At 37.0% G+C, this 21,111-nt stretch overlaps 1 protein-coding gene across 1 annotated transcript in view; it reads right to left on the bottom strand.

Annotated features, from left to right (window-relative positions):
* The window catches only part of RBM25 (RNA binding motif protein 25), a gene marked incomplete at its 5' end in the record, with an annotated part of 57,034 nt that overhangs the window by 16,238 nt on the left and 19,685 nt on the right, over window positions 1-21,111 (bottom strand). The window contains 8 exons of the mRNA XM_081228295.1: window positions 908-997; window positions 1,107-1,329; window positions 3,300-3,586; window positions 7,083-7,166; window positions 7,410-7,463; window positions 9,161-9,346; window positions 15,401-15,561; window positions 18,520-18,577. Of these exons, the coding sequence (XP_081084421.1) occupies window positions 908-997; window positions 1,107-1,329; window positions 3,300-3,586; window positions 7,083-7,166; window positions 7,410-7,463; window positions 9,161-9,346; window positions 15,401-15,561; window positions 18,520-18,577 (1,143 nt within the window). The remainder of the gene's footprint in view (window positions 1-907; window positions 998-1,106; window positions 1,330-3,299; window positions 3,587-7,082; window positions 7,167-7,409; window positions 7,464-9,160; window positions 9,347-15,400; window positions 15,562-18,519; window positions 18,578-21,111) is intronic.

Raw genomic sequence — 21,111 nt, 5'->3', positions numbered from 1 at the left:
TCTATTTTCTAACTAGGGTTTATGAAGAAATTCTAGAATGGGAGCTACAATCCAGGGAAATCAAATTATTTTAAATAACTGTAGGACCTTAGAAGACCTACCATCCGGAAAACTATACTATCTATCTAGTTGCTGCATGCACTCTTTTGGTTACTTACAAAAATTCCCTCTATGTCTCATGTTCAAAAGCTATTTGAAGAAGATTCCTAACTTCAGTAATGTTTTTGGAAGAATACTCTCCAAACTGGAGATAAAGAAACCTTTATGAACTTCTGGAAATGATAGAACATATGGAACATAATACTGAAGCAAGTACTATGATAAAATAAATTATCTTTTTGTCATTTTACTTAGGTAACAACCTTGGCCAATTGCTTTCACTGTTACAGTCGATCAAACAGTGTAAATGAAAAAATAACAACATTCATTTTTATGATTATCATATAGTTAAAAGGATAATGTAGTAACATAAGGAAAAACTATAATTTATAAGCGCTATATACTGAAGTCAATAATTTTGATTTCTAAAAACAGGTCTTCTCATGAGACTATTTCCTTCATCCAAATGTACTACACTAATACAGAATATCAAAGCCTCTAAAAAGCCTCTTGAAATTCAAAAATATTGCAGATTCTTCATCAAAGCAAGGTCTATAAATTCTCATTTTATACTACGACAGATTTGACAGTATGCCAAATGGTAATTTAGTTTATAGGGAGCAAAAACGTGAAAAATAGGAGGGAAAAGCATTTTGGTGTACTGAAATTGTCCCAAAGTTACTTGAAATATATAAAAATTATCTATACTGGGAGCTCATACTTTTTAACTATAAAGTCACTTCTACTTAATAAAGATTTGATCTGATTTTTATCTGAAAAATCACTTATTTTTAACCAAGAAAATTACCATTTCTCTTCTTCTTTCTTCTTCTCTTTCAGCCTCTTTCTCATACTCCCGGGTTTTCTTTCGTTCTCTGATTTCCCAATTCTTAAGGCGCTAAAAAGAGAAATTGTCGAAGCTTAAAAATGTACACAAAGGGTTCTAAAATTTTTGACTAATCTACTAAGTACCAAGATTTAAGAATAAAAGCTTTCCCTCAATTTACCTCTTGATAAGCAGCCTCTTTCTCTCGGAGCTTTCTTTCAAGTTTTCTTCGTTCATATGCATCTTCTTCATCCTCTTCTCGGTCCCGCTTCTTGTCTTTTTCTCTCTCGCGCTCCCGTTCCCTTTCTCGCTCTCTCTCTCGCTCTCGTTCTCTTTCTCGTTCCCGTTCTCTCTCTCTCTCTCTTTCCCTCTCCCGTTCCCTTTCACGATCTCTGCTCTTTTCTCTACATCAACAAAAGATTTAAAAAATCTGTCAGTCTGTGTTTTCGTTTAAACCCAAGAGAAAGTAGGACAACATATATTATGAAATAATATACAAACTCACTAGCCAGAATTTAGCATTTGGTTTCTGCAGAATTGTAAACTCCTCTATACAAGTCAGAAAGACATAGAATATAATCCTGGCCCCAAATTCTGAACTGCTTTCTAAACTCAATGTTAATGCTTATCAGCATCTCAGAAAACAAAAAAACCTGGATATGAGAAATACCAAGGGCCAAAGAACATGTTACAAGATAGTCTATTTCACTAGTGATCAAGGAATACAGATATCGGCAAAGGTGAGAAGCAAAGAGCATTCTGACATGTTGCACGGGTAAACTAGAACTACAGCTGACCCTTGAACAACATGAGTTTGAATTGTGCAGGTCCACTTATACACAGTTTTCTCAATAGTAAATACTACAGTACTACACAATCCAAGGTAGGTCGAATCCACAATTGGTTGAATCCATGGATGAAGAACCGCAGATACGGAAAACCGTGTATACAGAGGGCCAACTATAAGTTATACTCGAATTTTTGCCTGCACAGAGGGTCGGCACCCCTAACCCCGGCATTGTTCAAGGGTCAACTGTACATCTATCAGCAATAAAAAGTTCTCAAGTATTTAATTCAGAGTGATAAAACCAAACTGCAGATTTGTGATACCATGGATGTAATTATACAAATTTATGTATATATATGATATAAAACAGTACACTGTAGTAAAAGTATAAAACCACTCATTTTAATACATGTCAAATTCTCAATAGTGGTTATTCAAGAGAATAATGGTTATTCCAGTGGAGGAAGGAAGGGAAGGATTTTAATGCCCACTAAAGATTAGTAAGAGTACTGAATTCCAGTTCCAGTAACCGGCGGACCTCCCTTCAGCTATAATCAGGTAGAATAGTATCTCAACCAAGCAATGTATATTTGAAAACTAGCTTGGGAAAAAAAAAAAGGTGGGATTCCCTCTCTTCCCTCTGTCTCCTGGCTTCCTTCTGCTCACGCCCTTCTCCACTTCCTTTGTTCACTTTCGCTCTACCTCATTCCTAAATAATTTGAGATGATATGTCATATGAATTCAGTGTAATTATGAAAAAATTTTAAATAAAACAAAACCAAACCAAAGTGAAATAAATTACTAGAAGCCATAAAGAAAAAGTAAACTTAGAGCCTGGGAGGTTAAGTTGTGGCCATCCAGTGGGCTACAGGACCAAACAGACCCCAGGAGCTAAAAGCAGTGGTACTAGAGCTGATTTCCCACTAGAGGGGACCTCAATCAAACAGTGACTAGAGAAAATGCCCACTGACCAACGGAGAGAACAAGGAATCATGTCTATCCAAAACACTGGGTGGACGGCTGGTGTGTGCTGGATCTGTATAAAAACTGGCTTCAGACAAAAACTAACACTAAAGTTGAAAATTGTTAATTTAACCAATATATTTTTCTTTTTTTTAGTTTATTTACTTTTGGCTGTGTTGGGTCTTCGTTGCTGTGTGCAGGCTTTCTCTAGTTGCGGTGAGTGGGGGCTACTCTTCATTGCGGTGCGCGGGCTTCTCATTGCGGTGGCTTCTCTTATTGCGGAGCACGGGCTCTAGGCACGCGGGCTTCAGTAGTTGTGGCTCACTGGCTCTAGAGTGCAGGCTCAGTAGTTGTGGTGCACGGGCTTAGTTGCTCCGAGGCATGTGGGATCTTCCCGGACCAGGGATCGAACCTGTGTCCCCTGCACTGGGAGGCAGATTCTTATACACTGCACCACCAGGGAAGCCCTTAACCAATATTTTACACGTGTGTGAGACAGCAAGCCAGGTATGCTTCGTGTCTCAGGAAGTTCTATCACCACATCCATGCAAATGGCCCAAGAGAGTACTAACCTGCAGTTCTATTAAAGCTATCAAGCACACAGTAACTTCCATAAAGCCTTACCTTGAACGACTGCGATCCTTATTCCGATCTGAACTCCTTTCTCGATCACGGTCCCGATCTCTCTCTCGATCCCGATCTCGATCTCTCTCTTTTGTCCGGTCACGATCCCTATCCCGTTCTCGTTCCCGCTCCCGTTCCTTCTCCTTTTCTCGTTCACGTTCTCTTTCCCTTTCTCGTTCCCGTTCTCGCCTTTCTCGTTCCCTTTCACGCTCCCTCTCTCTTTCTCTCCGTTCTTTCTCAATTTCCTGTCTTTCTTTTTCCTTTTTGCCTTTCTCTTCTTCCAGTTTCTAGAAACCAATAAAAGTACTTTTAGAGTTAACTCTATAGCTCCAGTATTCAGACTTTTCCCGGCGCAAAGCCCAATATTGGGAACGACAAAAAAAAAAAAAAAAAAAAAAAAAAAACACCAAACCACTGGTACTTTAATATTAAATACTTGTGGTTTTACTTAACAAATAAAACTGAAGCAATCACAAGCCTAGATAGATTTCGTGCAAAACCATACACTCTAAACAGACCAGGAATCTCCAATCTTGGATGCTGGGAGATAGTGTCAAGTGTGGCTGACCACTCAATGATTATGTAATAACTAAAATGACCATGAGGAATGTGATGGTTCATAATAATTTCTAGAAATACAATCACTTGGCTAAAATGTAATTCTTCCCATTATGAATTTCTTTCAATCAGTGGGACTACTGCTGCTACTATAACCCCAGACTTCCCATTACCTAACGATTATTAGTTGAGTGTTTTAAAGGGGAGGTGGAGGAAGAGTCAGGTCACTGGAATGCAACTAAATAATCTTCTGCCCTCTGGTTTGCCCACCCTCCAAAAGACAAGCTGAATTCAGCCAATATCTGCCTTATCACCTATGGAAACATTTACTCCCACCATTACAAGATGGACAGCCCACCAAATACAAAAAGTTTGAAAATCACTCGCTTCAAGCAAAAAATGTACATAATCATAATATTTTTACTTAATTAGATTAATTTTTGGCTTAATGTTAACAGCAACATATTTATGCCCATTATGCCTATAAGACAATGAAAATACATTAACAGTGATAAATCCATCCTTGGAAGGAACGATTGCGTATTAACTTACAGATGCTGTGCTAGGACATGGATCGCCAACACTGGATTAACCTTGCCTACAAGCTATGCTTCTGGGAGGAAGAGCAAGTACATGGTTCACAAATAAACCAAATAACATTCAGACCAAGTTTGTACCCTGACAAGATTACCAGTGCACCACACGGTTTCTACACAAACTCAGAAAAAAAAAAATACCCCAAACAGGAAAAACAAAACAAAAACAAAACATTTTTCCTTTGGTTCCATGTTTAGTGTCACCGAAATGAAATTTAAATGACAACAATAAAATGTGCATTTTTTTCTTTTCTCAGTCATGTAAAGCATTTAAAACAACTTTAAAAAGCAATCTTACCTGTTATACTCTCTTTCTCTTGCTCATGGATCAGAGAACTGATAGAAGATTACGAAAGAAAAGCTTATGCATGAGAAATCAATATATTCAGCTGTGGTGCCAGTCTTATATCAAAATGGGATGTAGGCAAAGCCAATACTGAATACATTGAAATTACAAAGGGAAGAGAAAAGAAATAGCAAAAAGAGGACAGAAACTGAAAACTATTTAAAGGGGTAAATTCTAATTTTTGAAACAGTACTATAATGGAATAAAAAAATGTGTACTGTAAAATGAGGCTAGACTACATAAAACTTACCTCAGTGTCATACACTTATAAAGAAATTTGTTTATTTCTGAGATAATAAATACTTACAGATTATTTTAGCTGTTCCAATAATAATTTCTTTTGTAGAGTCCCTCAATTGTTTTATGCTTGCCTATTCACTACACTTATTTCTTAAATGTATAGTTCCACTTATGTAAATAATGATTTGTTTCAGAACTCATTTCAAAAGTTTTGTTCTCAGTAAATGAAAAAGTGAGTGAATCTTGTCCATACTAAATGCAATTCTAAAAGATTATATCAGATTATATATGCAGTAAATAGATACACACACACACGTATATATTTTTTAAGACAAAGACTGGAGAAAGAGGAAATGAGGTGGTCTAAAAAGACATAAGAAAGTAGTGAAATAATGAAGAGGAAAGGACAGAAAAAAAAATCATAAATCTTACCTTATTCTCTCTTCAGACTCGTCCGTGCTGTAAATGGACGCCCCCTGCCACGCTGATACCCTGACAGTCTGTGGTTATTTAATAAACTCATACCAAAACATGCAAAGGTTCACTGAGCTCAATTTTTGTTACCGAAGTTTCAAATATCCCCTTTAACCATACCACCCAATAAAAAAAACTGTTTTTCTTTTTCACTTTGATTTTTATTTTTAAAACACATTTTGGAAATTCAAAACGTTCTCCCCACAATGAAATACGTGTAAGGCAGTCAAAGGCCTGACAGCTTCTCAAACTCTGAAGCAATTACCTTTTGAATTAATTTTTTAAAACATGATTTCCTTATACTTTACCAATGACATGACAGGATTTAACAAATAACCAAAAGGGGGTAAACCACACACACACTGTATACCATTTTCAAGCTTGCTCAGAAAATTTTGAGTACTGAACCTAACCGAAAGCATTCCTCTAAAATGACTTCCCATGGACTAACTTTTTAACTCTCAAAATTAATCTGGGAGAACTACAGTTGTGCTTTTAGACATACTTAATTCCTGAAAATGCCCTGTGTCTGTGAGCTAGGGCTCGGCATCATGATAATAATGTGTTCAGCAGCATTGATTCGATGGCATTAATTGTCAACGTGGGATTTCGAAAGCTATAAGAAAAAGTAAGATTAAATAAAAGAAAAAATGAACACTTAACATCTCACTGAGTTAAAGGTCACTCAATCTTAGGAAAGAACCAGTAACATCTTATTATCTCTAACATCAAAATACATTTCACGCAGTGTTTGCATTTCACCGTCCGTAAGCATCACCTTCAACACCAGGGAACATTCACAGATGCACTGTCATTGAGAGAAGCTTTCAATAGGCAAAACTCGTGAGTGGGATTTACTATGAACAAATACCCATTTCCAAGCCAGTTACCCCTTTGCATATTTTTCTGAGGGGGCATCCATAAATATAATAAAAAACAGAAGCTCATACTTACATCCTATTCCTTGTTACTTTCCAAGCTGAGAGTTTCATCTTGCATTAGTCACCATATGATCTCTATCATAATGGTGGGGGTCAATGAATAGATTAGCTTTATGGGAATTTACAGTTCTTCCATGCATCTAAAATTTGGTAAGTCTGGTAACCACTGACCTACTTTTTAAAATCTCCCCCTCTCAAATCTATACAAATATAATCTTAAATTTTAATCTCAGCTCTAAAGAAAAGGTTTTCCTAAGATTAAGTTAAATAACTGCCCCCAGAAATACACTACAGTGTATGTTATTCTGCTGCCCCCTTGAATCTAGTTTAAATCTGACCTTGATGTTTATGTTGAAATCTAAAAGTAAACCTAGCTTTTATTCATATTAAGGTGAGATGACTGCAGAGTAGTCAGTAACTGAAAAAGCGACGTACAATATGCCAAGGACTACGCTAATATGGTAATGGTCTTCTGTTTCTTTGTTTCTATCTAAATATCAATTAAGCCTATATAAAAAGCATTTAAAATTATATTCTACTGTAAGGTTGATTTTTCTTTTTTTGTCTGTTTGCTTTGGACTCTGTAAAAAGTCTAGATTGGTATCCAGTGAAAAAATAAGAATACTACCTTGTGTGTGTCTCTGAATTTGCTGATCTCTCGGGATATCAGGTCTCTTTTGTCTTCTTCCATTTCTATAGCATTTATATCCTCCTAAAAGACAAGGGGGACAGGTGGGAATGCATAATGATCAATCTACATTGATACAAACAGATAGAAATTAAAGGTTAGATATTCTGTACAGGTTTTACAAAAGACAGGAGTAAATAAAAAAGTTATGTAGTAACAAATCCAACAATCTAAGTTAAATAGTAAAGAGTCAGATAAACAAGAATCACAAATCTGGCAATTAGCAGTAAACATAAGTTATTGCCAAAGCCTATAATGTAAACTAACCTTAGTGATGAGTGGATAAGGGATCAGTGGGGCCACTGGAAATCTGCGAAAAATCTGCGGAAAAATCCACAAAGATTAAAACAAACAAACGAGTTCATACTACTCTGAAAAACAATTTTCTATATGTTTATACTGTAAGCAATGCAAGATTTCTGTAACATTTTCTTGATTTCAAATTACTTGATAATAATAAAGATTTCACTCACTCTATAACCCCTCCCATGACCCACCACTTCCTTTCCCTCCAACACCCCCAACCAGTGGAATAAGGAGGGTCTCACACTAGCAGTGCTTTTTCCTTGATCCCTTCCAAGACAGAGGAAACAATCATAACAACAAAATTTACCCATAATTCCTGCCATAGAGCAGACTTTGATTCTCTCCTCCCAACCCGTATCAAACAAATATGTCAAGTTATTTTCTCCTTTGCCATTAATGGGGGAAGAGGAAGAACAAACCCTACAGGTCTTAATTACCCTATACCTGACTGACTCTTACCAATTACCATTCCCAGCGATTGGCAGTTCACTAGACAGGTTCTTATGGCCCCATGAGGAAGAACAAGCCAAGTAATAAAAATGTATCTGGGGCTTCCCTGGTGGCGCAGTGGTTGGGAATCCACCTGCCAATCAATGCAGGGGACACGGGTTCGAGCCATGGTCCGGGAAAATCCCACATGCCACGGAGCAACTAAGCCCCTGCACCACAACTACTGAGCCTGCACTCTAGAGCCCACGAGCCACAAGTACTGAAGCCCGTGCACCTAGAGCCCGAGCTGCACAACAAAGAGTAGCCCCTGCTTGATGCAACTAGAGAAAGCCGCACGCAACAACAAAGACCCAATGCAGCCAAAAATAAGTAATAATTTATAAAAATAAAAATGTATCTGGCCATGAAGAAAACTGAAGATGGACTAATAAGCAATAAAATCCAAAACAGTATGAACTATAACTACCCCTTGATATTAAATCACGATATATGTTTCATAGTACTACTTTTCCAGGGCATATACAATCCATTCATATAATACACTTCCATTATTTTTAAAGAACACTCCCCATAATTTCTCTAAGTATATCCAAATTAAATGAATATAAGAAAACCAAACATTTTCTCTCAACCTGGACTCCCGACTGTTCAATTAGCTTAGGATGACAAAAGTAGGTGATGATATAATACACTGGGGAGCAGTGTTTCATCTCATGATGTTCTTTCATAGTACTCCAGTTATAAGGCCAATAGCACTACTGTCCATGGAAGGAAATGAGACATGGCTTAGAAGGAAAGGTGGCTAAAAATTTGAAAATGGGTCAAAATCCTCACTGAATGAGACCTGGTATCCCGCTTGCAGCAGAGACAGAAGAAAAATAATAAGGGAGTAAGGCAAAACAAGGCCAACCCCTTTGTGACAAAAGGGAAAAAAAAATCTTACTTTGTCCCTTAATATCAGTTCCTATTCATCACTCAAGTCTGGGGTTTTTTTTCCCCCTCTTACTTAAATGAATCCACAAATATGCACAAGCTTCCATGTCACTGCATTTCAAACATGCGAAACAGGAACGTTGTGGTAAAAAAAAAAAATAGGAAGTTAGTTGGTAAAACATGGTCAAATTAGCCTTAACAGTATATTGTTATAAACACTAGTCATTCTACTTTCCCCTCAGAAGTTGGAAATAAGGGAAGCACAAGAGTGACAGTACAAAATGTAAACTGTAAGAATGACTCGGTTGTCAGAAATCAGTAACACATACGTCCTCCTTCTTTTCCTTCTTCTTCTTCCTGGGGTGAGAGTCAGATTCTTGCGAGGGGGCATTGAGCTCGCTGGAGTATTCCCGTATTAAAACTTCAATGGCCCCTTTGATCATTTGATCTCTTCTCTTTGTTTCTTCATCTAAGGCTTCTTCGTCATCATTAGTGACAGTTTCTGGCCTGGCATTCTTAAAAAAAACAAGGCAGATTCAAGAGAGGGAAGGGGGAAATCAAACAAGAAAATCAAAATCATTCTAAAGCAAGTTAGTACACAAAACAAACATGTTTTCTCCCAAACATCTCTGCAGTCCTATTAAATGCAGATTTGGATTTATTCCTAACTTCACAAAACTAAACTTCATTTGTTTTATTGCTTTTTCCTTCGATACACTGTACTTTACGATTTTCTTTTCTTTTCTACCCTTGATAATTAACATTCTGACCCCTTATCAGCTACAGAAAGACTGAAATCACAGGGCTAGCGTACTACACATCTGCAAAGCTTTCACAATTTTTCAGATTGTCTTGCTCAATACCTGCACAAACTAATGATGTTTACTGAATAACTCATTCAAAGTTGAAAACTTTATTACATGAAAAAAGCAAAATACAATTTTATGTACACTATGGTAGCCACCATTTAAAATAAACAAAAACAGCGACTTCCCTGGTGGTCCAGTGGTTAAGACTCTGCACTTCCACTGTAGGGAGCGTGGGTTTGATCCCTGATTGGGGAACTAAGATCCCACATGCCGTGAGGCACAGCCAAAACAAAACATAAATAAATAAATATAATAAAGTGTTCAAAAAAATTTTTAAGTAAAATAAACAAAAACATATGTAGGTTAAACAAATAAAAAACACTTGATGGCTATATACAACAAAATGCAAGCATCAGGAAGGTCAGGGGCTGAAATGATGGCTTCTTTTTCCCCCTCTGCTTTCTACAACGTGGGAATACCACTTATAAAGCTCATATATTTATACCCTAAAAAGGAACTGACTCTAAATACTGCACATCTTTCTCCCCATGACTTGCAAATGTAACATTATAAAAAAAAATTCATGTTGTAATACTTCTCACAAATAAGTAACTATTTGTAGGACTTTATTATCATTATTATTATTATTATTATATTTTTGGCCAAGCCATGCAGCTTGTGGGATCTTAGTTTCCTGACCAGGGACTGAACCTGGGCCCTCGGCAGTGAAAGCACAGTCTTAACCAGTGGACCACCAGGGAATTCCCAGGACTTTATTATTATTATTATTATTATTGTTTTTTGGGGTTTTTTTGCGCTAGGCGGGCCTCTCACTGTTGTGGCCTCTCCCGTTGCGGAGCACAAGCTCCGGACGCGCAGGCTCAGCAGCCATGGCTCACGGGCCTAGCCGCTCCATGGCATGTGGGATCCTCCCGGACTGGGGCACGAACCCGTGTCCCCTGCATTGGCAGGCGGACTCTCAACCACTGCGCCACCAGGGAAGCCCGGACTTTATTATTTTTAAAAAGAAGTCGACTGTTACTTGTGTTGATGTGATTAAAAAAAAAAAAACTACTGGTTTCCAATGTCCTACTATCCTTCTTGTTTCTGTCTGTTTTATTTTAAGGCTCCTAGTTAAGGAATTAATCCAGTTCAAATGACAAAATTTAGAGCATGACCTCTAGATAATTTCATTACCCTCAACTCTTCTCTTCTTAAAACCTGGAAAGGTGGGAAAGTAAGACAAAGAAGCAACAAGATAAACATAAAGATGTATGTGTACAAAAATTTTTGTAACTTAAAACTACATACACACTTGGGTAAACATATATTGTGCAAATTTTCAGATACAAACAAGAATCCTGCTCTTCTGGACAAATGCTGGCTCTTGGTCACAATGCATGCAACTCTATTCAAGGTGAGTTTCATACCTTGTACCTCCTTCATATAACCTAGACGTGATTTCATAACTGGCATTCTGAAAGCTATCTCCAATGGATACTTATTCAACAAGCATTTATTTCTTAAATTAATTTGCCCAACAAACTCTTAAGAGCCTACCCTATGCAAGATACTTTGTTAGATGGTAAAAAATTCAAAATTAAAAAAAGAAATAACTTGCCCTTAAGCATTTAACAATACAGGGTAAGAGAAGGTTATGATATAGACAACTTTCACATTAAGTCATTAAATGTGATATTAGAAAACTAACCACTCTTTACTTTCTCAAACCTGCCTCTTCATCTAATCTTCTTGTAACCAACTTTCTACTTGGCATCTGGGATAAAGAAAACATGCTTTAACCAAGGACTGTAATTAAATTGTTTACATTATTTACCAAGAATATTGTAAACTAAAATTGTGGTGATGTGTTCCTTTCTTATTCTAAATCAATAGCATATCACAATAAGGTCTTTATGCAGCTTTCACTAAAATCCCTTCAGTGATACTCTGCTTCTCCAAAGGTTTTAAATGAAAGAATTAAACCACCAGTAACTTGTCACTGAAACCGTAGGTCCTGAGATACATATGGCTATTTCAACCCAAATACTCAGCTGTTGAGACCTAAATTCTTTATTATGAAAATATACCTCATGAGGGAACATCCAGTCTGTCTTTAGCATTTTCCCTACATTCTAAATTTCTTTCCATGAACCCTCTACATCTCCATGCCTTTTTTAAGCATAAGGATTGAGGTGGGGTTATAAATCCAAAGGCTTACTCAACTAAAAATACTCATAGCCCCTGAATTCCCCACCACCATCATCCTAAACCAAAACTTAGATATTAGTATAGCTGGTCTTACCTAAATTAGAAGTAAAACATTTGGAATGAACTAGTTCACACCACCTTACAAACGACTACTGCCCCTTGATCTATAGAGAAAATGTACATTTTTAGAAGGAAAGCTTATGAGCCCAAATCTCTTAACCAATTGTTAATGTAAGAAAAACAAAAGCAGCAATATATATCATGGAAGGAAAAGTTATTTTTAGTTTCAACTTAAACTCTACCTCTCGGTCCTGAACCACAGACAGTTTCCTGATTTCCAGTTTTTTCTTCCACTTCAGAAACAGAAAGCACATTCAGTAATACTGAGCAGCAAAAAGTGAAGGGTTTGGAAGTACAAGAGGATCAAAGAAATCAACTGAATATCTGAGATGTTTACATGGCCCACCTATTTGGCTCTTTTCAGGGGAATTAAAAGCTTCCATAGTAAAGCTGCTAGCTGGAGAGTTAGAAAGCAGCTCTACTAGACTCACTCTTTGGCACTGACCTCTAGAGTTCAAAACAAGAACTTCTTTGGGAACTAAGCAAATGCAGAGTTCTTTCTTTTGAGAAAATGTAGATTCAACCAGACTAATTTCCACGCAAAGATGTGAAGATGTTCCTACTTGCAGTATCTGATCTGTCCTCAATTAAAATGTAAAGCAAGCGGCTCTTTCCAAAGATTATTTGTACTTCCACCACTTGGCAGAATTCATTCTTGAATGTGTGACTAACAAGCACTATCTGTGACGATCAAGCAAATATCTCTACTCCTATACCCCTACTGCTGAACAACCAGAAAGCAACAGGACATGGACTAGATCAGCGTGGCTACCCCAAATGAAATATTTTTACTAAAGGCCATAAAAGTTGCTTCTACAAATTCTGCAAAATCCAAATAAAAGCTTTTAATCAAGCTACTACTCAAGGCATAGAATTCCTCTTAAAATTCTGGGTCAGGAAAAATCTCTCTTTCTAGCCAAACTCATGGTTCTTGTTGAATCGGAGAACTATACAACTAATAGTATTTTTTCTTCTGTCTGGGAATCAGGAAAATGTCTGGATAGGTAGCATACAAGTTTCTCAATGTCTCATTCTCATGTCACCTACTTTAAGTCACTATTTTCTCAATTTCTCCAATAAATTGACAATAAAAGAGAAAGAACAAGTATACTTTCACATCTTACCCTGAAAAATTATGACAAACCTGCAATCTACTCCACAATATACTTATATTTGCTTAAGCTGTTTGAAAAAAAATTTTAACTGACAGAATTGCTCAACATTTTCATTTTACCAGTATTGTTGAGTAAGATCGACACTCCAAGAAAATATACCATGTTTGTCTTATGACTTCAAGTACCTCTGGGCCATGCCAAACGCACCCAGAAGTCATGTCTGTTAATTTTTTAAATTTCATTTTATCTGAAATAACCATTGTTTTTATTGGAGGTGGCTTCAATTCCATTCTTGAAGAAAAATATAAACAGATTTCAATTGTGATTCCTCTTACTAATGGTGCTTACAAAATAAATCAAAGTCACACGATTTTACATTTCCTTATTTATTACGTAACTATACAGATTTACTTCATGCTCAGAGAACACCATCTGCAAATGCCACCATTTAAACCGCCTCACAAGCTAAATTTCAAGCTCAGTAAAACAATGAATCCAGGGAATTATATAAAAAACTTTGAAGACACTGAACGCATGGTTTATTTTAAAAAAGAATTCAGTTATCATAGCAAGGAAAATCTAAGAAGTCTTGCTGCAGACAGTTGCGCTTTTTTAAGGTTTTACTGGTATGATAGGCAATAGTGCTGATATGAGATAAAATACAATTTCTCTGGAGTGTAAATGGTGTTATTTCCTTTTAAAGCTAGGGAAAGACAGTAAGATTACCAGGTGAGCAACATAACTGCAACTGTTATAATAAATGCTCACCCCATTCGTGTTATGAGCAAGACCTTAACCCAGGTTCTGTGGAGGTACAAGATGAAAAAACATAGTCTGTGAATTTATGGTCCTGTCTGTCTTATGATCAGAAAATGCGGGATACGGCAATGAAACAGGGTACAAGCAGCTGTGAGAGAGCGATACAAACAATACATACTATAAAGCAGACTGACGTAACAACAGTAAAATCCTGTTTTATATGAGAAGAGAGGATTTAATTCTGCCTGAGAGGAATCTAGGACTGATGTCAGCTATATGAATCAAGCAACATTTTAACTATATGGATAGAATTTCAACAGGGAGCTTGGATGAGCAACAAGGACATCAAAGCACAAAGGAGTTTGTAGGGATACATGACTGACACATGAAGGGAACTGATGGAGAAAGCTAGAAAGGTAGACTGGAGCAAGCCTTGGATGCTATGCTAAGAATATGGGCTTTACACTGTGAGAAATTCAAAACCATTAGGATGCATGAGCAGGGGGCTGACGTAATTATACTTATGTTTTAGAAATATAGGGCAGTACTGTAACAGGCAGATGAGAAGAAAACAATGTAGATAAATCCGTTAAAATACTATTAAAAATCCAAAGAAAGACAAGATTAAGTGAAAAAAAAGCTGTTTACAAAGTAATACTTCAGAATTCAATCCTCCATTTATAAAAGAAAAATAAACTCACATATTCCAGTTAAAACTATATTCACCCATACAGAGAAAAAATGCCTGGAAGAATATGCAACAAAAATGTCTACAGTGCTTACTAATGATGATACAATTATGGGTGATACTTAATGTCTTCTTTATAGGTTGCTCTATTTTTATGAATTTTTTTACAATGTTTTTGTAAAGGAGGGAGTGGTGGAACCAAGAGACCTATTTCTACTTTGAATGATAGTGAAAAGCCTGAAGAGAGCAAAAAGGCTGTTTTCTTTTGTAGAGACAGAAAGGTAATAATCAATATTTTAGATCTGTTCAGCCTGACGTGTCAAAAGGAACTAAGAAGGGAAAACAAGGAAATATACACTCAGGTTTTAGCTATTCTTTGCTTTGTTGAGAGGGAATAATAATGTATACATTACAACACAACATACAACACTTTCCTTTACTTTAGCTTCACTTAATAGAGCCACCACCTGATGACAGCAGTAAGACTTATTTTCATTCATTTTAGAACCTGTGTACTTCTAAACGAGAGGGCAACTAATAAAAATTTTGTAGGTTGAAATATATTTTGTACTTACTTAAAAGCTGCCTTAATGAATTAGCTCTGTTTGGAATAGTCTGTACCAGTGTTTTCTCTGGCAAGTTAACCTTGTCCAGCCTCCCTTACTACCTTCATCCCAACCTGGAACAAGCAAACCAACAGTCATCCACCCACTATGGGTAGATAAAAGACTTAAAATAACTATAAACTATAAAAACACCCTCTTGATGATCTTGTGAAGCCCCGTATTAGATTTTTTTTATAATGAGAAGTATTTACACTGAAAGAGCACAGCTGGCCTAGAGAAGACAATGCTACAGAAAACATACCCCATTAGAAGCTTTCTTCTTTGCTTTCCATTCATCCAGTTGTGCCTTTGTCTTTGCATCAACTTTAACAAGTAGCTTCTTCTCTCCAATCTGCAGGTCATGCAATAACCTGAGTGCACGGAGCGTTGATTCAGGCTCCTTATACTCACAGAATCCAAAGGCTAGCAATGGATGTAAAAAATTAGTGAAATATCAATACAATTATGAAAGATGAAAAATATTTATGAAAAATTGAAATCATTACAGACCAAACATTATAATACAGGGATTATTTAATTTGTCACTCCTCTCTTTCCTGCAATTACCTTTGATACGGATTTCACTTTTAGTACCCTCAAACAACCAAAAGAAAAAAGAGAAAACAAAAACAGGGGAAATGGGGCTTCCCTGGTGGTGCAGTGGTTGAGAGTCTGCCTGCCGATGCAGGGGACACGGGTTCATGCCCCGGTCTGGGAAGATCCCACATGCTGCGGAGCGGCTATGCCTGTGAGCCAGCACGTCCGGAGCCTGTGCTCCGCAACGGGAGAGGCCACAACAGTGAGAGGCCCGCTTACCGCAAAAAAAAGAAAAAAAAAAAAAAAAACGGGAAAAGAAGAAAAATTCTCATCAGGCAAATTGCTACTTATTAGAAGTGCTGATAAAATATTTAGCAGAATCAACAACTTTCGTAATTAATTCTTTTAATTATTTCATCAATTCATTCCATCCTGACTTCCTAACAGCTACAGATAAGTGAAAACAGGCTTCCTGAACCTAAATACAGCACTTTTCAATTCAGAGATGTTAAACTACAAAAGTACTGATCTTTTATTCTAGTTACCAGTCTAATTTTTCTGAATCTGTTTCATTTTAATAACTAGTCTCACCATTATTACCATGACTTTAAATGGATATTAAAACAAAATTAAATTTAAAAAAGAGTAAACATTGAAAATAAAATTAAACAAGTGAATCCAAATATGTATACAGTTAATGATACAACCACATATTGAGTGATTTTGAAACAGAAAATTTAAAAAATAAATAAATAAATAAATAAATAAAAAAAAATAAAACAAAATTTGACCATAGATTTAAGTTTGATATATCCTAAGGACAAAAAGACCTGTCTATAAAAAAGAGAAGTTCAATAATCATATTGTTGATGACAGTATTGGTGCTACTGGTCTGAAACTGCTGTATGTGAAATGATAATAATAATAAATAATTATTATTTAAAAGTCTATCATTCCCTCCGTGTGCTGAAGCTCAGGATTCTACATGTGGAAGAAAGGAAATATAGACATATGACAGAAAAGATTAAATAAAAAACTTTTAGGCTTGAACTTGAATTAATGTGCACTGGCAAAGCAAAGACCACACCACTCCTACCATGAGTACACCTCATTTCCAGATGGCCATTTTGAAAACAATTTCCCACTGAAAGGAATCAGAAGCTTCTTGAGAAACGGCTGATACCAAGTCTGGGGCAGAAAAACTACTAGCTGAGCTTTGAATATCTTGTCAACCTAGATAACAAGGAAGCAATCAAAGGCATTTAGGCTTGTGTCAAAAATCACCAAAGATCTAATTCAGAGGCAACTTGAGAAAACTTAAGCTTCACTAGTGATAATGACAACTAATCCACATTAAATATAATAATAACAAATTGAATATGTTTCAATCTAGAACTTAAAAATACTTAAAAAAAATCACTGGTAGAGGATGCTGAGAACATAAGATCATTCTTTTGAAAAATGAAAGAACCAAAGCATTTATCCTGGTTTTCTTTTAGAAATTATACCTCCAAGTAACCAAATAGTATATGGAGGAAGAAGTTTATCCTTATAGATGTATTCTACTAACAAATGAAGATTTTTCTTCAATAAGGTAAGACAGAATTCTTCCAAATAGACTGTTACATTTTGCAACCCCCCAGTGAGGGAATCAACATAGGCACTGACAATCAACAGCTGCTACCATTAAAAAAGAACCAACCAACAAAAAACCCAGTATGACTCCTAATGAAAGAGCACTACCTTTAGAGAATTCTTACATATAAAAACAGTCAACAAAAATAACGCACACAAACTCAAATCTGATCAAGTCTCAACCTACAACTACCAACCAGCTTACATTACAATGAAGAGGATAGAGATGCATGGCACATAATTCTACTGGAGCTGCAATAAGCAAACCCAGACTGAAAAAACACTACTGGGCAAATGACCCAGTTTCGCCAACAAATAATTTCAAAGGAAATAAGAGAGACAGAAGAACTAAAAATATTAAGAGATTCAAAAATATGTCAACCAATTTCAATGCACGGACTTTATATGAATCCTGAATCAAAAAAACTATTTAAGAAACTGACATTTAAGACAGCTGGACATCTGATCATTGACCGGATATTGACTGAATGTTGGATATCTGAATACTGACTTAATAATTGAGAAAGGTGTTTTTTTTGGTCTTATAATTGTATTTTAGATATATTTTTTTAAAAGACCTTATCTTTTAGAGACATACTAAATATTTACAGACAAAATGATCTGGTGCTCAAGATTGTTGAAAATAATACAAGAAGGAAATGGGTAGGGTACAGGTTAAGCACAAATGGCACAAGTTGATAAATGTTAAAAAGCTAGATGATGAGTACATGAGAGTTCATCATACTATTCTGCTAATTTTATATACGTATGATTTTTTCCATAATAAAAGTGTTCAAGGATATGTATCAAACAGGTGTCTCTACCAACTAGTATGAAAAGAACAGTTTGCTTTCAAGACTAAGTGATTATCTCATCATCTCTTCTCCTACTTTCTTCCTAAGTCCTAATTGTTCCATCTTAATCATACACTCCTGCTCTGAAACAAAAAGGACTTCTTAAAGTAATCTTTTAAGAAACCAGTTACTCTGAATAATTTTCTTCCCTCTCCTACCTCCTTCACGTTATCCTCTTCTACTTTCTCATCTAAACTCTCGGCTAACATCTTCCCAAATGCCTTTAATCCTATTAAAGAGTGAAGACAGAGTGCTAGGAGAACACTCCTACGATTAAGGACAATGAGAGTAAATGCAAATGTACTTATGCACACAGGTTAAGATGATCTCAATAAATAAGGAAAAATTTACCTACCTTGAAGTTTTCCAGATGCACCTTGTACTCTCTTCCAGCTCAAAACCAAGCCACATTTCTGTAAAAGAAAACAAAGATCTTTACCACCTAAGCTAATTTATCATGCAAATAAGAGCACAATTAGATTCCCACTAGGAAAAAAGTAAAAAAAAAAAAAATCTTGTCAGCAACTAAATTTTGCAATTCCCACAAACCTACTATATGAAAGAAACATACAATAAATCATTTCAAAGGAAAATATAAATTCTTACTGATTCTTATTTGCAGAAAACTGCCTACCTTTCAATAAATTAGACACTTTACAGTTATATTTATCCTACAAATATATATATAAAACCAAAATACCCAAATATTATAATAGTTGAACTATAATAAATTTAAGTAAATATTGAGTTCATAAATACTCTGTTTTAAAACACATGTATATATTATAAAAGATTTTTAATGACACAGGGAAATGCTTGACATGGGATGCAAAAAATCTTGAACCATGAAATTGCAGATATACAATAAGATTTTTAACCATGTGAAGAAAAAAAATTTCCATAAAATGATCAGAAATACTCCAAAATGTTAATGGGGCAGGTTGTCTGAAGGGTGGGATATTATTACACTTTGTTTACTTCCAAAGTTCTTAAATATTATTTCTAATTATTAAAGTAAAAACAAAGGTTTAAAAAAAGTTTTGTGGGGCTTCCCGGGTGGTGCAGTGGTTGAGAATCTGCCTGCCAATGCAGGGGACACGGGTTCGAGCCCTGGTCTGGGAAGATCCCACATGCCGCGGAGCAGCTAGCCCCGTGAGCCACAATTACTGAGCCTGCATGTCTGGAGCCTGTGCTCCGCAACAAGAGAGGCGGCGATAGTGAGAGGCCCGCGCACCGCGATGAGGAGTGGCCCCCGCTTGCCCCAACTAGAGAGAGCCCTCGCACAGAAACGAAGACACAACACAGCCATAAATAAATAAATAAAATTAAAAAAAAAAAGTTTTGTGGAAGATAATAACTGAAGATTGTCTGTCAAAGCTGAGAAATAAGTTGATTTTTCTCTGAAGGGAAAGATATTTCCCTTCAGAGAAATTACTAAAATGATAGTCAAAAGAATTGGAACTTCCCTGGCAGTCCAATGGTTAAGACTCCACGCTTCCACTGCAGGGGGAGAGGGTTTGATCCCTGGTTGAAGAACTAAGATCCCACATACTGTGCAGCGTGGTCAATAAACAAATAAATAAATAAAATTTTATACACACACACACACACACAAATATATATATATATATATATATATATATATATATATATATATATATATGTATAAGAAAATTTCCCAGTACTTCCCTAGCAGCACAGTGGTTAAGAATCTGCCTGCCAATGCAGGGGACACGGGTTGGAGCCCTGGTCCAGTAAGGTCCGCAGAGCAACTAAGCCCATGTGCCACAACTACTGATCCTGCACTCTAGAGCCTGCGAGCCACAACTACTGAAGCCCGCCTGCCTAGAGCCCGTGCTCTGCAACAAGAGAAGCCACTGCAATGAGAAGTCAGTGCACCACAATGCAGAGTAGCCCCGCTCACTGCAACTGGAGAAAGCCCACGCGCAGCTATGAAGACCCAACGCAGCCAAAAGTATAAACCAATTAAAAAAAAAAAAGAATCCACCTGCCAATGCAGGGTACATGGGTTTGATTCCTGGTCCAGGAAGATCTCACATGCTGCAGAGCAACTAAGCTCATGTGCCATAACCACTGAGCCTGTGCTCGAGAGCCCGCAAGCCACAACTACTGAAGCCCGTTGAGCTCTAGGGCCCATGTGTCGCAACTACTGAGCCTGTGTGCTGCAACTACTGAAGGCTGAGAGCCTAAAGCCCGTGCTCCACAACAGGAGAAGCCACTGCAATAAGCCCCCACTCTCCACAACTAGAGAAAGCCAGCACGTAGCAACGAAGACCCAATGCAGCAACCACCTCCCCCCAAAAAAAGAAAAAGAAAATTGTCCGTAAGGTCAAACATAGCATGAGGGAACAGCAGCAGAATTCAATAAAATTTTGCAAAGACAAAAGACAAATGGATCGGGCTTCCCTGGTGGCGCAGTGGTTGAGAGTCCGCCTGCTGATGCAGGGGAAACGGGTTCGTGCCCCGGTCCGGGAAAATCCCACATGCCGTGGAGCGGCTGGGCCCGTGAGCCATGGCCACTGAGCCTGCGCATACGGAGCCTGTGCTCTGCAACGGGAGGGGCCACAACAGTGAGAGGCCCGTGTATAGCAAAAAAAAAAAAAAAAAAAAAAGACAAATGGATGGATAATAACTCATTCAGTAGAGCAAAGAAAGCTATGACACCAAGTGTCTACAGAAGCAGATACCAATAAGAAGAATTAAGCTAACTGATTCTACAAAACCCAGTGGATCCAGACTGGGGGGGAAAGGTACAGGGGAGAATGGGGCTTAAGTGTGAAGCTGAATAAAAATAGGTTTTTGCCTGACAATACAGATATGGAATAATCAAAGCCTCAGAGGTTTCAAGCAACTACCCTATCCCCACCCCCAGAGAAGATAGCCTGAAGAGTTACAGTCTGAAGAAAGTGAACAGAACAAGCTTGGG

Source organism: Mesoplodon bidens (assembly GCF_964165515.1).
Source record: "Mesoplodon bidens genome assembly, chromosome: 3".
NCBI classification, from domain to species: Eukaryota; Metazoa; Chordata; class Mammalia; order Artiodactyla; family Ziphiidae; genus Mesoplodon; species Mesoplodon bidens.
This window is presented reverse-complemented; position numbering and strand designations above follow the sequence as displayed.